Below are 17841 nucleotides of genomic sequence, written 5' to 3' on the forward strand. Positions count from 1 at the left end.
GAAGGGATATGGGAATAGGCAGAGTGGAACTAAACATCGCCACGTCAAACTTCCTGTTTTCGTGTCAGAAGTTCCTTGTGTATCGATGTGGAGATAAACTCTGGGAGTTAATTGGGAAATGCCTTAACCAAAAGCCTGGGAACTTGGTGGCACACCCTCTAACTTCCCTTTTAAAATACTTCACTTTTTAAATGTGGTACCAAGAAAACTTGAGAAGAGAAATGTATATAAAAAAACTGGTGGACATAACACTGCAACTTCCTCTTTGTTTCCAAACACAAGCAGCAAGACACACTAAAACTCTTTCTCAGAGAAGCTTATAGGGACAAATTCATGCCAAAGCTGTGGACTCACCCGATGCTGTCCTGGAACTAGATTGAACTCCTGTATGTGAACTGTTGCTGGGGGAATTGCCTGTTACATGCTTGGCTAGTGGGCTCTCCACCCTCTCCCACTGGGACTGCATTTCAAAGCTGCTGAATAGAAACACAAATAATCTACAATCTGTGAACCATGTTATAGCAATTTCACATCACCGATAGGCAAATGTTTCTTTCAGCATGGAGTGCAAATTAATTACCTTACAAGTAACCATTTTTCACTAACTGCAGTTCAAGCACAGAACTTAATGGTGGAGAAATGTATCCTTAGTCATCAGAGTTGAATATGGGTGTGACTATTGTGTCCACCACTGTACATTCAGTTCTGGCGATGGGATAGACCAAGCAGAGGTGATTACAAGCACCAGGCAAGACTCAAGTATTAGTATCCACAGATACATTTCTCCACTAACATTCATCGAGATAAAGCAACATCTCATGACTGTCTGATATTGACTGAATTTATTCACAAGAAGAAAAACCTTGACAATGACAATTCGGAGGTAGAGTTTCCATTTTGGTACAACCTCCAACTCTGGTGCCAATTGTGCCCAAAATTGTTCCGATTTTATCAAATGTTTCTCTCCCCCCGCCACCCACTTGGCTATCTGATCAAACTCAGCTACATATGGGTTAATGTCAAATCTGCCATGAACCAGCTCGAGGTGCAGCATTTTGGAAAGTAATTTACTTTTGAATTTTTTCTTTGAAAGCATTACTTGATATTTTTGAGAGCGATGATTAGCTGCATTTTGCTTAATACAGCAGAAAAGAGAAAAAAAGTCACAACAAAATAGAAACATTTTGAATCAATCTGCCTTCTCTGGCTGACACAGTTTAATATAACTGAGAATGTAGATATATACAAAACTTTTCTTGTCATACCTCATTGGGATGTACTAGTGAGATCTGTTCAAAATATATTAAAAAAATTTGAAACCTTTCAGGACCTTGAGCTCAGTGCTGCCAATGTTTAGTTGGTAACATAGAGAGCCAGAGAGCCTAGAAACGGGCCCTACAGCCCATTAGGTTCATGCTGACCCATCTTCACTTATCCCATTTTATTTTAATCTCCTCACATTCTGATCAACACAATCCATATCCCATCCCTCAGTTATATACTAGGGGCAATTTAAAGGGGTCACCTAGCTCACCAACTCAAATCTCTTTGGGATTTGGGAGGAAATCGGAGCACCCGGGGGAAGCCCACACAGTCACACTGCAAACTCCACATGAACAGCACCAGAGGTCAGGATTGGGTCCTGGGTCCTGACTCAGAACGTAAGTCACTGGAACAACCACCTGCGCCACTGCACTGCCTATCAATAGGCTTTCGGACAGTTAGGAAATCAAAGCATGTTGGGATGGGGTGAAGAAGGGGAGTTGAGGCTCAGGATCAGGAGGATCTTTCTGAATGGTGAAGCAGTCTCAAGGGACTAAATGGTTTCCAAGTTGCATTCAATTTTTTGGAATCTCCTCAAAGGTCTACAGATGTCTATAATTAGCGAGGGGTCCTGATGGTGATGAATTCAAACTGGGTAGCCTGTTGTGAGAATGAGATCTAGGTTCTTGGTGATGACTTTAAAAGCAGCATAAAAGATTGTGGAATTGTGATTCACACTGAATGTGATTTGCCCTTCAAATTTCACTAACGTCTGCTCTGGTTGCATCAATAATTACAGTGAAATGAACAAAGCAACCCAGCAGAAGTTCCAAGTCTTTCAGCAAAAAAACACAGAAAACAGAACTGGAGGTAGACTTAAGCTAGTCTGTGGAGGGTACTGCTGAGCTAGACATTATCCTCTGTTTTATGCGCTCAACACTCCGTGTAACACAACATCTGCACTGAATTTCTCTTGGTTCCAATGAGGGTGATCAAAACTTTAAGGGCAAAGTTTCAGAGCAGAGCTTCATGCCAATACAACCTTCTTTCATATCTTTCTTTCAACTTTCTACCCTAGCTAGGATTATTGGAAGGCTTAGAGGAGACACAAGAGACCACAGATGCTGGAATCTGGAGCAACAAACAATCAGCTGGAGGAACTCAGCGGGTCGAGCAGCATCTGTGGGGGGAAAGGAAATGCCGACATTTCAGGTCGAAACCCTGCATCAGGACTCAGGTGTTGGGAGGGTGGGTGACAGAGTGGTACTGAGTCAGTGTTGGAAATGTGAGAAACATTGTACAACTCTCCAGCGACAAACACAAAAGTCTGGACTGACAGTCCAGACCAACACTGAGGGAGTGCTGCGTTCTCAGTTGTGCTTGCTGGAAACAATAAACTGAGCCCATGTCTGCACTCGTGAGTGTGCATGGCACTATGTCAAAGAATAGCAGGAGAAATCTGCTTTGTGTCAGTAATATCCCTGACTTCATCAATAAAACTGAATAGATGGTCAGTACCTCGTTGCTATTCATTTGAGTTTGCCTCCGGTGTAGTCAGTGGGTATAAAATGTGGTGGTTCTATTACTGAGCTGGCAATCTAGAGGTCTAGGCTAAAGATGCAGGGAGATGATTTTATCCCTTTGTAGTAGCAGGTATAGTTAAATTCAGTTGATTGCTTAAATCTGGCATGAACAGCTAGAATCAGAAACAGCTCATCCAGATGAAGGATCTCAACCCAAAACGTCAACTGTCCGGTTCCCTCCACAGATGCTGCTCGACCTGCTGAGTTCCCCTGGCAGCTCATTTCCTGCTCCAGGTTCCGGCATCTGCAGTCTCTGATGTCTCCAGAAATGTAAACCACTGGACCTGTGAGAAATCTGTCTGGTTCTCTAACACTATTCAGGGAGGAGACCTGCTGGAGTTACCTGGTCTCGTCCAACTGCAATCCAAGAATCACACGCAGGTGACTCTTAACTACTTTCTGAAAATGGCCCGGCATGAAACACTTTGAGGACAAGTTTATTCTTGCCCATAATACATTCTGTGAAAGATTTTGTTTTAAATTGCTCAGGAAGTTGAAAGGCGGTTTTCTTTATTTTTCTTGCACTATGAAACTAACTTTCCAAAAATGAAATTAAGTGGTGAATTGTTTTCTTAGAAAATGGGTTATATGTGGAATAAAATGCATAAGAGCAAAATTTAATTTCATCCTCAGCTGTGTGTGCTCATCATGTGATGTTGTAATGTACATGTGTTGAAATCCACTTCTGAATTTTGCTTCCACTGGTTCCAATCGAAAGTAGAGTTCAACACTCACTGCTTACAGAAGATGCCTTTCTATTCATGCTGCAGCACATGAATTGACGATAGCTGCAGCAGGCTAGTACTTAGCTGCACAGGAGTTCCTATTCATTTGTTATGGGAAGAAATGAGTGCCAACTACATGCCATTAAAACACCAGACAAAATAGATCAAAAACATACAGCATCCAAGATGGGGGTATCTTCCTTGCTTTATTTTCTCAGTGGGGAATTTTAGTCATCAAGACTGACTCTCATGGGTTTAGAACACCTTACAGATGACAATCGGAATTTATTGGAGCATTATGACAAGACCTGGGGAGTAGATAGTTGTCTGCAGAAATCCTAAAACTTGGCAGTGAAGAGCGTCAGTCACAAATCCGCAATCTCATCTGGGTTGAGAAGGATATAACAGGGGATATCGGAGATGGCATAATTATGACCATCTTCAAGACAGGAGTCAAGACCAACTGTGGTGTTTATAGAGGGGCCCCGTGGACCACCACAGAAACAGATATTGTCGGCGTCTTCCTATTTTACTGACTGTGTGGCATCAGGAATTATCCCCTCAGGTTAACTGACCCCTTGGACTTTAAGGGAAGGTACTTATTTACATAAATGACTGAAAAAAGTGCTGTGACTGTTCAATTCTCCAGTAAAGCAGTCTTATCTACTTATTAACAAGACCACAGGGAGAGCTTGAACTGACACTGTTGAAGGCAACCCCTAAGTATCATGATATCTGAAATGCAAATATGATTCTACAAGCTCAGGTGGAGATCTATTAAAAATGATTCCAATTGGTGATTGCCCATTTGCAGCTGTGGTAATAAAACTGCCACCAGATCAAATACTTCACAGTGTACTTTGAATTGAGAAAAAGAAACAATTCCTTCAATCCTAGTGCCTGCTTGTGCTTAGTTATGGCAATTTCGTGTCTGTGATCATTGAACTAAAATTTATGTGAAACCAGAAATGTAAATTACCAGTGAAAAATTTCACTGATAATTTACAGTTCTGGAGCAAGAGTTCATTTGCCCAAATGAAAAACTCAAAAACAGTGCTTGAATTCACTCTGCCAACTTTTTGTGTAACCAATTGCCACAGTTAGACACATTCAACTCATATAGTGTATTATGTACTGGATGGATTGACTCAGGCAATTGATTACAGAAAGCAGCTAGCATAATCAAGGACCACTCCCACACTGGTCATTCTCTCTTCTCCCCCCTCCCATCAGGCAGAAGATACAAAAGCTTGAGAACGTGTACCACCAGGCTCAAGGACAGCTTCTCTCCCTCTGTTCTCTTAAGCAGACCTCTTATACAATAAAGATGAAGTCTTGAAGTCTCAATCTATCTCTTCATGGCCCTTGCACTTTATTTGTCCAACTGCACGGCACTTTCTCTGTAACTGTAACACTACGTTCTACATTCTGTTTTGTTTTCCTTTTGTCCTACCTCGATGTACTTATGTATGGAGTGATCTGTCTGGATGGCATGTGAAAAAAAGCTTTTCACTGTACATGTGACAATAATAAACCAAATACAATTGCAAGTTCAATTTACTAGACCTTGCTCACTCACCTGAAAGTATTTTTCTGACTAGGATGAATGTTTATTTGATCTTTGCTGTAGGATTTAGACACAGTTCTTTCAGGAACCTTAAGAGTGAGAAATAGCAATTAAAAAAAATACTTCCATTACTCTACAATCCTGAAACAAGTTAAGCTCAATTCCATGCAAAAACCACCGATACATTCGATACATTCATTTTAAATCTATATACAATCCCTTTTCTGCAATATGCAATAATGACTTCACATTGGTAATACCTACAGACAAAATTAGGTTATCACATCACTGGGTCATAATTTGAAATTAATTGATCTAATATTTGAAATTAATTTATCTAATATCTTGAAGTCTAGGAAAAGTAGTCCATTCAGTTCCCTAAATCCGTTTCCTTATTCAAGGAAATCTTAGCTTGTGTGTATGTGTTGTTAGTTGATAGTGCCCTTGACTATTTTTATGTGGGAAACTGTTGAAAGTGTGACCTGACCATGGCATAATGAGGAAAATGGTTGACAGAGGTTATTGATGAAGCAACTGAAGATGGTTGGACATAGGACACTGTCCTGAGAAACTCCTTCACTGATGTCCTTGGCTGGGATAATTAGCCTCCAACAACCACAATCATCTTCCTTTTTTGGCTCCAACCACTGAAGTCTCTACCTTTCGATACCCATTTTACCTGGGCTCCTAGATATCACGTTAAGACGAATGCTGCATTAAAACATGTTTCATTTCTGATTTTAAGAACTAAATATTAACCCTGTTTTTCTCTCCACAAATGCTGACTGACCTGCTGAGTATTTCCAGTATTTTTATTTTTTTAATCATATATTAACCTCAGTGGTTCAAAGAGGTGGCTCACCACAATCTTCTCAGGTTCAATTGGGGATAGACAATAAATGCTAGCGTAGCCCGTGACTTCTGCCTTCCCTAAATGAGTACACAGACTATAGAAACTTTATCTAAATCTCTTTCATGATGCTGAGTTCTGAATTACAAGGAGGCTCATCCTCAGAGGATTGAGTTGCCTGTAACTGTCAAAATCGATCCAGAGTGTAGCGCAGGTTCCTGTCAAAATGATGTTTACCTGAAAATAAATAGTAAGGGACAAGGAAAAGTATCTTGTTTCCAAATTAGCGCAACTTACAATCTGCTTCATGAGATCACCAACAGCCTCCCCTATAATTTGTCAAATGAGCTATGGATGAGAATGTTGTTCATTGCATATGTGCACATTCATCAAGCAGTTTTCCCCACTGTCTAACATTGAAGGGACATGATTCTACATGAGCCTGAAATGAACCAACCTATTCCATAGCAAGGTGGAAGCTTCACAAGGTAGTCGGATCTAAAAATCACTGTGTCACAGAGCGGGCTGTGTGCTACGAACCATACCTTGGGAGGTGGCACTCCATCTTCCCAAAACACATCGTCTGGTTCAGGCGATGTCGGCAGCAAACCCACATCTGTGATGGAAATGGCGCTGGAGAGTTGCTTTCTAAATACTTCCGGGTTCAAATCCTGTGGAGATTACATTTTAGTATTAAATATGAAATTAAAGCAAACGTGAACAAATAAATACAGATAAGATAAATACCTTTATTATTAAATGTAAAGATGATAGGCATATTATCTCTGAACTTATACTGAAATTTCTGTAATTAATTAAGAATCATTTAACATGTAGTTCCATTTAGAAGCTTGCAGATCAGACAATTTGCAAAAATACTCTTAAAAATGAAGATACCTAAATATTGCCATAATTGGTTTCCTCCTCCTTGCTGACTAGATCCTCATTTTCCCTCAATGAGCTACCAGCAAGAAAAGAAATTTACAATGCTTGAAGGGCAAGAAGAATAAATTTGCCAATGGTTGGATGAGTATTCAGTAATATGCAAGAATTAGACCTTTATTTTATTTCTCAACCCAGATAGTGTTACAGTTGTCCTTCAGTAGAATTCTTAAAGTGCAGCTTCCTCTCATTCTTAGCTTTTTGAATTCTGCCCTTTGGAGCCGATGCCAAACAAACGTTCTTTGGTGCTTTCAACCCAACTAGCCACTCTTTAGATAACCCTTCCCCTTTTTCTTCTGAAGATCCAATTGTTTCTGTCGGACATGCATGAGAGATGTGGAGCAAAAGCTTGGAGCGGATCCAGTTTCTGCAGGTGACCATCTGTTGCTCTGTCACTGGCAATGCATGGGAAGCCTTTCCAAAATGTGTACAAACATATGAATTAGGAGCAGAGTAGGCCACTTAAACCCTTAAGCCTATTCTCCCATTTACTGTCATGGCTGATTTGATTGTAACCTCAATTCTATGATCACCATACCCTTGAGATAATCTATCACCCCTTGTTTATCAAGAACCTATCAACTTCTGCCTTAAAAAATATTCAAACATTTTGCTTCCACTCTCTTTGAGAAAGAGGTGCAAAGACACATAACCATCTGATAGAAAAAAAATTCATCTGTCTTAAGTGGGTAACCCCTCATTTTTAAAGTGACCTCTCGTTCTAGATTCTCCCACATCCTCTCCACATCCATCTTTCAAGATCCTTTAGGATCTTATATGTTTCAATCAAGTTTAATCTCAGGTTGAATGGACCTCTTGTATGATGAAGATGAACTCTTGATCTCTCAATCTACCTTGTTGTGGCCCTTGTAATCTACTTGCACTGCACTTTTTCTGTACTGTAACTGTAACATTATATTCTGCATTCCGTTGTTGTTTTTCCTTTGTACTACCTCAATGTACTTTTGTTTTGGAATGATCTGTATGGATGGTAGGCAAAACAAAGTTTTTCACTGTACCTCGGTACATGTGACAATAATAAACCAATTACCAATTTTTACTTCCTGTCATAGCAACGTTCAGTCTTCGTGGATAATCTTTCTAATTGGTAATTGGTTTATTATTGTCACATGTACTGAGGTACAGTGAAAAAACTTTGTTGTGCCTGCCATCCTTACAGGTCATTTCACCACATCAGTGCATTGAGGTAGTACAAGTGAAAAGCAATAACAGAATGCAGAATATAGTGTTACAGTTACAGAGAAAGTGCAGTGCAGGCAGGCAATAAGGTGCAAGACCATGACGAGGTAAATTATGAGGTTAAGAGTCCATCTCATCATACAAGAGGTCCATTCAATGGTCTTATAACAGCGGGATAGAAGCTGTGCTGTAGCCTGGTGGTACGTGCTTTCAGACTTTTGTATCTTCTGCCCAATGGGAGAGGGGAGAAGAGAGAATGCGTTGGAGCGCTGTGACTTTTAGCAAGCCGCTCTCTACAGATCTGTTCATTACTTCTATTCTCAAATGCAGTGGACTACGTATCTGTAAATGTTTGGCTTCTCAGAGAAAATGTACTATAATGAATTGCCACTCTGTAGGGTACAGCTCTGCTTGGAAAAAGAACCAGCAGTTGGGAGGAGATGGAAACATATGCAGCATGTTGCTGTCTAGGATTTACCAATTGAACAGCTGGTGGAGGCAGAGTTAATAGTATCTTTCAAAAGGGAACTGGATATATATTTTAAAGGAAAAAAATGTAGGGCTCTGGGGTAAGACTTAATTGATTGCTCTTTCAAATAGCTAGCACAGGCACGACGGGCCAAACAACCACCTTTGGTTTTCTGTCTTCCTCTACTATAGTGCTCTGTTTCAGAAATTTGCTTCACTAAAGTCAATGGAGGCAAATTTCAGAAGCGGTTTTCAATTTACAGCCATCATCCTAGGTAGGAGTAGAAACTGCTATAACTACTCAGCAGGGCAGGCAGCATCTGAGGAGAGAGAAAATGTTTCAGGTCAATGGCCCTTCACTCTCCAGAATGGAGTAGAAATTCAGTGTTTGATGAGTGGGATTCAGGTAACACTGAATCTGATAAAATATGGTAGTATGGTTGGTATTTTCATTCTTCATCCCACTTGAACTGAAGAGTTGATCACACAAGACAAGATCACAAGACAAAGGAGCAGAAGTAGGTCATTCAGCCCATTGAGCCTGCTCTGCTACCTCACCATGAGCTAAACTATTCTCCCATCCAGCCCCAATTCCCGGCCTTTTCCCCATATCCCTTGATACCTTGACTAATTAGATACCTATCAATCTCCTCCTTAAAAACCCCAATGATCAGGCTTCCACCTCTGTACGTGGCAACATATTCCATAAATCCACGACCCTCTGGCTAAAGAAATTTCTCTGCATCTCTGTTCTAAATGGGTATCCTCTAATTCTAAGACTGTGCCCTCTTGTCCTGGACTCACCCACCATGGGAAACAACTTAGCCACGTCTACTCTGTCCAGTCCTTTTCAATGAGGTCCCTCTCATTCTTCTGCACTCCAAATAATACAGACCAAGAACTGACAAATGCTTCTCGTATGTCAGCCCTTTTATTCCAGGAATCATCCTCGTAACCCTCATTATTGAGAAAACCAGCAAGTTGCAGAGTGGAGGAGGAATCAAGAGAAGAACATCTGTGATAGAGTGCAGACAGTATTTTCTGTTCTTGTTTCAGATGCCCAGGATATGCAGTGTCCTGCTTTCCAACCACACAAAACATGCTTGGTGCGAGCAACAGTGGAGGAATTTCCAACCCATTTTCCACATGTAATCCAGCCCTGTGTTCCAGCCCATCGGTTAAGAAGTCTTTTTTTTCTGACTTCTATTCTGGCAGGGAAGAGTTTCCAAGTCATTATCTCTCTAGATATTACTGCAAATTGGATATTTGGATATTGCTCTGACACTTACTGTCAACAAGGGCTGGTGATTATTTGAGTGTACAGATTATTGGGGCAATACCTTACTAAGATTTTGCTTGTTAACTTGCACTATCTTCCTGACTGTCCATTACTCCTGAAGGATAATTAGATAGACGCTGTGCAATACCATCCTGAGTCTCCAATACTGATAACAACATCATTAATTCAGTGTTTCACAGCATGGCTTAGGAACATTGTACTGAGCATGGGGAGGAGATTCAGTGTTTGATGAGTGGGAAGCAGGTAACACAGAGACTGACAAAATAAGGTAGCACAGTACAGTAGGCACTTTCATTCCCCATCCCCCTCCGAGCTCTCTGTCTGTGGCATTCTGCACTGTTACAGTGAAGCCCAATGCAAGAACAACACCTCAAACTGGGCACACTGTAGCGTTTTGAACTCAGTATTGAATCCTCCAATGTTAGGTAACCTGTTTTCTCAGTCCGTGTGAGAACTGGCCATTTCTGCTGTAAATCATCCATCTATGCTATTAACTCAGTTTTTTTTCTCTCCGTCAGTGCAGTCTGACCTGCTGGGCATGTCTCACAGCCCTGCTATTAGCAACGTATATCAGAAAAAGAAGCATAATCACTCTCAAACTGCTGCCATTAGCCCATTTGGCCTGACTTCACCCCATCTCAGTTAGTCCCTTTGTCCTACCCACCCCTCCTGCCACCTTCTCTGCAACTTAAGAATACTATTTTTTAAATCTTCCTTTTCTCAGTTCTGAAACTTTGTTTATTTTTCCACAAATGCTGTCTGTTAAAACAGAGAATAACATTGGCAAAGGAATAATCAAAGCTCCCTGTGTTATATGGGTTAGAAATGTACAGGAAGATGGCTTGAGATGAAGATTGTTCTTCTCAATATTTTACCCCTTTTCCAGCTGTTCACAAGTTTAAAACTGCTAAAACATCAGTGTACATAACTGACATTTGAGATTTAATTAACAAAAACTGTCGGCAGATTAAGATTGACAATAATGTGGAGATTGTAAGCAGATACACTTTAGCAATGGCGAGCGGCATGGATTACACTAACTTCCTCCCAATTAACCCTATGTGTAATCTTCTATTTATTCTCATGCACTTAATTTACTCCTGTATAAATGCCCCTTGCTTACTCTCTGAGCTATAAAGGTCCATATTCTAACCACGGTCTGTGTTGAGACTTGAGATCCTCACAGCTGAAAGAGAAGATCTTGCTCTTTACATTTTATTGCAATTGAAGAGTCAAATGGCAGCTTTTTCAATCCATTGGAGTCTTGGGGAGAGAATTTCTTCTGTGACATACAAACTAAATGCATGGTTTGTACCGTGAGCGAGTTGAACTCTGTTTACAAAATGCAGTCCCAAGTTTCAGATGCTGAGCAAACTACACTTATGTTACTGAATTCTGCGCTAAGCTCCCAAAACAGACATGCTACCCACGGTCTCCTAATTAGTCAGTGATGGCATTTCCATATGTCAGCTCTTGACAACACTTCTTCAATGAAAAATTACCTTCCTCTGTCCTCACCAGGAGATTTTGCCTGCTGGAGAAAGCTGACAACTTTAATAGTAAATGTGTCCAAATGAGTAGATTAAGACTATGCAAAACTAGATTGAAATTACAATCCTGCTCATCCACTAATTCTCATTTTAAATTTGAATTCACTAAATATTATGTGGATGCAACAATCTTTCTTCATTAACAGGACCCATTTTGTAGTACAGAGATAAATTTTGTGTCTGCAACTGGCTCTCCATGAAGGAGACTGCTACACCAATTGTGGAAGTCCAAAGCTAAAGCTCGTAACTTTAAGATTGTCGTCAATGAAGCTAACTCAAAACTTCTGTAACTGGAGAGTGGTAAGGACACACTACCACAGAGGACAATTGAAGAGAATGCCATAGATATGTTTAAAAGGAATCCTAATAAACGCATGATAGAGAAAAGAGTCACAGCAATAAGGTATTATGAAGTTGGATGTGAAGTATGAACACTGGTACAAACCTGTTGGGTTTGGTGGCCTGGTTCTTTGCTGTAAGAACTATGTATGAAGTATAACATTTAACAGCATGAAATGTGGTCATCCAACCAATTCTGTCCATGCTTATTCTTTAATACGGCACAATCTATGTCCTCATTTCCCCTAGATTCATCACTCGCTGCTCTTTGCAATGCCATCAGGGGGCAGCAGTGAGCGGCAGGCTCTCCACATTGGAAGCCAGAATAAAAGGGTGGGGGGGAAGGGCAGGAGCTGGCAGGTGATAGGTGAATCCAGGCGAGGGGGGAAGGTAGGTAGGTGAGAAGCTGGGAGGTGAGCTTGTGCTCATCTCCCCACCTTTTTATTCTGGCTTCTGCCCTCTTTCTCTCCGGTCCTGATGAAGGGTCTCAGCCTGAAACGTCGACTGTTCGTTTCCCTCCATAGGTGCTGCCTGACCTGCTGAGTTCCTCCAGATTTTCAGCCTCTGCCTCTCTCTTGTGTGTCCACATTGGACAGAACAATTGACACATTCCCTTCTGCTCTCAGGTACTAGCTTCCATTCCCCTCTGTGTCTGGCTCAAAGGGAACAGGCTCAAGGTCTAGTTACCTACCTGATTGAAACAGGACCCAGCTAGATGTGTCGAGTCTGGATTGGGTCAGGCATACATTCTGACCTTACACTGATGTTCAGGTTGGGTGGGACCAGACTGGACCAACTCAGTTCTTTATGGATACATTATAGTAACAACAATTCCTCTATATGCTTTGTGCAAATGCTTTCCTAAATTACTTCTGGATTCATCAACATGACCCCCACATGAAGAGCAACACGTTTGAGACTGTTGTATTTATAGTGATGATCAGGATGGGTCAGGAATGAACAATATTAAGAGACCTTAGCTTCAGGTCTAGGTTCAGATTGGGATTTACACCTGAACAGACCATGAGATTAAGTAACAGAGCATGCCACTTCTGTTGCCTGCATCGTGAGAACGTACTTACCTGTAAGTCTGTGGGCCTTTTCAGAGCTGAGTTGTTGTGACTTGCTCTGCCTCCATTTGCGGAGTCACAGTGTGCAGGTACAGGGGGCCCAGGACCAGTCTTGCCCAGTTTATTGTGTAATAGAGCTAAACCATCGTCCATTTTCTTCTGTCTTTCTGCTCCCTAAATAGAAAGTAGACAAAGGTTCAGGCAAGTATAGGATGACGTCGGTTATAACAGTTCCACTTGGGTAAATTATGCTCTATCTATGTTATTAGGTTGAAGTTCAATTGCAGTAAAAGGGTTGGGGAATCAAGAACTAGAGGACATAGGTTTAAAGTGAGAGGTGAGAGATTTGATAGGAGCCTGAGGGGCAACCTTTTCACCCAGAGGGAAGTCCGTGTATGGAATGAGCTGCCAGAGGAAGTGGTTGAGGCAGGTACATTAACAACATTTAAAAGGTAGTTGGACTGGTACATGGATCGGAAAGGTTTAGAGGAATATAGGCCAAGCGTGGGAAAATGGAGGTCCGGTTTAGATGAGAATCTTGGTCGGCATGATTAAATACAACATTTCAGATAATGATTCTACTGTTTCTATTTACACCTCTGTCGGATTCAATCTTTGTTTCTTTACTTCTTCCCGTTTTGCCTTGCATAACATATCTTCCACCATTCCTTCTATCCTGTCCTCTGTCACTTCACTGACGTTCCCTTTAATTCCCTCCATTCCATTGTCCCTTTCTCTGCATCTTGTTTTATCGCTACTCCCCATAATACTAATTAATTAATTGATTGAATTTTTAAAAAGTTTTTGACCTGGAGTATTAACCCTTTAAAAATAGAAAATGCTGGAAACACTCAGCAGGTCAGACGGCTTCTTTGGAGTGGGCGGCGCAGTAGCGTAGCGGTTAGTGCGACGCTATTACAGCGCCAGCGATCGGGTTTCGATTCCCGTCACTGTCTGTAAGGAGTTTGTACGTTCTCCCGTGTCTGCGTGGGTTTCCTCCGGGTGCTCCGGTTTCCTCCCACATTCCAAAGACGTACGGGTAGGTTAATTTGGGTTTAAAATGGGCGGCGCGGACTCGTTGGGCCGGAAGGGCCTGTTACCACGCTGTAAGTAAAATTTTTAAAAAATTAAAAAATTTAGAAACAGAATTAATGTTTCAGATTGAAGATTCATCATCAAAACTTTGTCAGAAACATTACCTCTCTTTCTCTTCCTGCTTGAACTGCTGAATATTTTCACGAGTTTCTGTTTTGATTTCAGGTTTCCAGCATCAGCAGTTTTTATGATTTCTATGAACTCTGTTTAGCTGCTGATCCTGCTGAGCAGTCCTGGCATATATTGTTTTTACCTGTAACAACCACTCTGACCTTTCCACAATTGCTGACAAAACCTCTGCATGTAACTGGATTGACATTGGGTTAACTACACTTCAATTCAAAGGGATCGCTCTTCAACTCCTTTCATTGCATAATGCCAGACAAACTTTGGCAAATATCTTTTTCATACCAGAACCTTGTCAAAAGGGAAGGACACAGATATTCAGGGTAGGGGTGAATTTCTTTCTTTCTTGAAAGTGCTGACACTTCAACTCCCTCACTACTGTAGCCACAATCCTCTGTTCAAACCTGTGCTCTCGCTATTTTTCATTTTAAGGACATATTTAATTCCAATATTTCTTCATTGGCCGCTTGAGCAATAGAGGCAGGAGATATTGTTCACTCTCCGATGCCGTATTCTTTACAAAAGGCTGTTGCTTGCAGCTAAAAATAGAGAGACACATTGATGCAATCATGAAGAAGGCACACCAGCAGCTCTGCTTCATTACGAGTTTGAGGAGATTTGGTATGTCACCAAAGACTCTTGCAAGTTTCTACAGATGTACGGTGGAGAGCATTCTGACTGTTTGCATCACCTCCTGGTATGGAGGCTCCAATGCGCAGGATCGAAAGAGGCTCCAGAGGGTTGTAGACTCAGCCAGCTCCATCACTAGCACAACCCTCCCCACCATCGAGGACATCTTCAAGAGATGGTGCCTCAAGAAGGTGGCATCCATCATTAAGGACCCTCACCACCCAGGACATGCCCTTGTCAAGTTACTACCATTGGGGAAGGAGGTACAGGAGCCTGAAGACCCACACTCAACGTTTCAGGAACAGCTTCTTCCCCTCCGCCATAAGATTTCTGAATGGTCTATGAACCCATGAACACTACCTCGTTATTCATCTTTTGCACTATTTATATATTTTGTAACTTATAGTAATTTTTATGCCTTGCACTGTACTGCTGCAGCAAAACAAATTTCACGACATATGTCAATGATAATAAACCTGATTCTGATTCTGAGACACAGCACAGAACCAAATCTTTCAACCCACCAAGTCTGCACAATCATCAGTACCGAGACTTACACTAATCCTACCCTAACCCATTCTTTTCTCTCCTCATTCCCATCAATTCATCCCACATTCTACCTCTCAGCTGCACACTGGAGGCAATTTACACTGGCCAATTAATGTACCAATCTGCACATCTTTGGGAATGTGGGAGGAAATCGGGAGCACCTGGAGGAAACACACGTGGACACAGGGACAACGTGCAAACTCTGTGCAAACAGCACCCGAGGTCAGGATTGAACCCAGGTCACCGGAACTGTGAGACAGCAGGTCTACTAGCTGCACCACTGTGCTGCCCACAGTTATAGAGATTTTCTCCCATGCATTAAATACCCTGCGATAGCCAAAGGACAAAGAGTGGGAGGATGCATTGGTGAAATCAGTACTCAGTGTCTGTGTACCTGCTGTTGACGAAGATCCATTACTTTGGAGCTTTCATTCATCCAAGATTCTGAAAGACCGTCTGCCTGGGGAGAGGCAACATGCAGATAACATCAACTCAGAGGCAATGGATAAATTAACGAATGCTTTGTGAAAGAAATTTCAGTCACACCGGGGAAAATATTTGACATGTTTGGCATGAAATTCTGACTTTAACACTCGGGATGCTACTTGCACACCAAAGTAAAATCCGCAGAAGGTGTGCAGCACTTATTGTAGGAAGTGGTGTGTCATTATACATGTGCATTGGCTGTGTGCTGGTAGAATACATGACTGAAGTCAGTGCGCAATGCTGATTTGAACCCAGTGCTGTTATTACAGAGCTCAATCAGCCAATGGTTCTTGCTAAACAAACACAGTTAATCAAGTATTCAGCCTCAGGGGGGTCCTGATCATGTATCCCCATCTGCCTCCACCTCCCCCCCCCCAAATATCACAGGGTTATTTAAAAGAATCATAAATAGCTTGCAGGCAGTTGATGGTCTTCGTTGTTGCTGTGCTTCGACCTGTGCTTGGTGGTTTCTTGAGTTATTCCAAGTGCTGAGCTCTGTTGTGGGAGCATCTGTTGCTCCTCCCTTAAACAGGAAGAACAGTAGAGCACTTGGAGAGGAATGCAAGGGGCTGAAAGGAGGTGGATGGTAAGGAGGAGGAAGGAGAGAAGGAGCCTCATTCGAGGGCCTTGTCATCCCTGGATGATAAGGGAGCCATGTTCCCACCTGAATCTTACTGAGGAGCAACGAAGGGAAATGACTGAGCTTCCAAAAGAATAGACCTTCTGAAATCCGTCATCTCCGACCTCGGAGCAGGGCAAGGACTGCACTGTCAGGGATTGCTGAGTTGATCATTACACTGAATGTTTATGCATCTCCAGTACCTTCCACACTGGAGATATTTGTAACAGCTTGCAGAGTTGCAAAGACGGGTCACTGATGCTCTCTCCTTAAACTGAGGAGACAACATTTCATTCCCTTTTCCCATTCTCTGGCGCACAATGTGGGGTAAGTATGCACGCAATTAAATCCAGGCTGCAACACACGATGTGACAGAGCAGGGCATGCTGCGTTGACTAATCTGCAGTGGTGCTGCAGTATTTGGCAGAGAAGGTGTCAGGATTCCGGGTGTTGCAGGTAGCACAACCTCGCTCTTGTGTGAGGGCAGTTGTACTGAAGGAGGAAATGGAAGGGGACGTCCATGAGGCACAATCCCCTGTACCACTTTTGTGTGCTAACAGCCACCAGAACATAGATTGATGTAACAATTCCACCTTTCCCCTGTCTCCGACCATCACATTGCCTGCTTGGCCACAAGGCAAAAACAATAAGATAAGATCTTTTTTAGTCACATGTACATCAAAACACAGAGTGAAATGCATTTTTTGTGTAGAGTGTTCTGGGGGCAGCCCGCAAGTATTGCCATGTTTCTGGCACCAACGTAGCACGCCCGCAATTTCCTAATATTTATGTCTTTGGAATGTGGGAGGAAACCCACACAGACATGGGGAGAACGTACAAACTCCTTACAGACAGCGGCCGGAATTGAACCCAGGTCGCTGGTGCTGTAATAGCGTTACGCTAACTGCTACACTAATGTGCCTGCCACAAAATACATATTCCAAACTAAATCTCCAGATGAATGCCTTATTCCATGCAACAGTCAACATCATGCATTTTTGTATCATAAACATTGCACACCAATGGAATACAACTGAGAACAAATTTCTATCCCAGTACTTCCAAAGGAAATTTGACATGAAGACACAGGGCTTGCTTATCTTCATCATTTGGGGTATTGAGTAGAAAAGTTGGGAAGTCATCTTGCAACTGTATAAAACTCTGGTTAGGCCACATCTGGAGTATTGTGTGCAGTTCTGGTCGGCTCATTGTGGTAGGATGTGGAGGCTTTGGAGAGGAAGTTCACCAGGATGTTGCCTGGGTTAGAGGGTACTAGCTATAAGGGGAGGTTAGGCAAACTTGGATCGCTTTCTCTGGAGCATCGAAGGCTGAGGGGTGACCTGATAGAAGTAAAAAACGAGAGCATTGATAGGGTAGATGGAGTCTTTTTCTCAGGGTGGAAACATCAAATACTAGAGAGCATAGGTTTGAGGTGAGAGTGGCACTGTTTAAAGGAGATTTATGAGGCAAGCTTTTTAC

At 42.0% G+C, this 17841-nt stretch overlaps 1 protein-coding gene across 4 annotated transcripts in view; it reads right to left on the reverse strand.

The window, feature by feature from the left end:
• The window catches only part of si:zfos-2326c3.2 (mitogen-activated protein kinase kinase kinase kinase 4), a 264594-nt gene that overhangs the window by 94583 nt on the left and 152170 nt on the right, over positions 1–17841 (reverse strand). For 3 of the 4 annotated variants that reach the window (XM_052020805.1, XM_052020804.1, XM_052020802.1), the window contains 5 exons: positions 15652–15717; positions 12870–13031; positions 6534–6659; positions 5151–5227; positions 355–476 (listed from right to left, as the gene is read on the reverse strand). In XM_052020805.1, coding sequence (XP_051876765.1) covers positions 355–476; positions 5151–5227; positions 6534–6659; positions 12870–13031; positions 15652–15717 — 553 coding nt within the window. The remainder of the gene's footprint in view (positions 1–354; positions 477–5150; positions 5228–6533; positions 6660–12869; positions 13032–15651; positions 15718–17841) is intronic. The other variant, XM_052020803.1, reaches the window with a different exon arrangement.

Source organism: Pristis pectinata, chromosome 8 (genome assembly GCF_009764475.1).
Source record: "Pristis pectinata isolate sPriPec2 chromosome 8, sPriPec2.1.pri, whole genome shotgun sequence".
NCBI classification, from domain to species: domain Eukaryota; kingdom Metazoa; phylum Chordata; class Chondrichthyes; order Rhinopristiformes; family Pristidae; genus Pristis; species Pristis pectinata.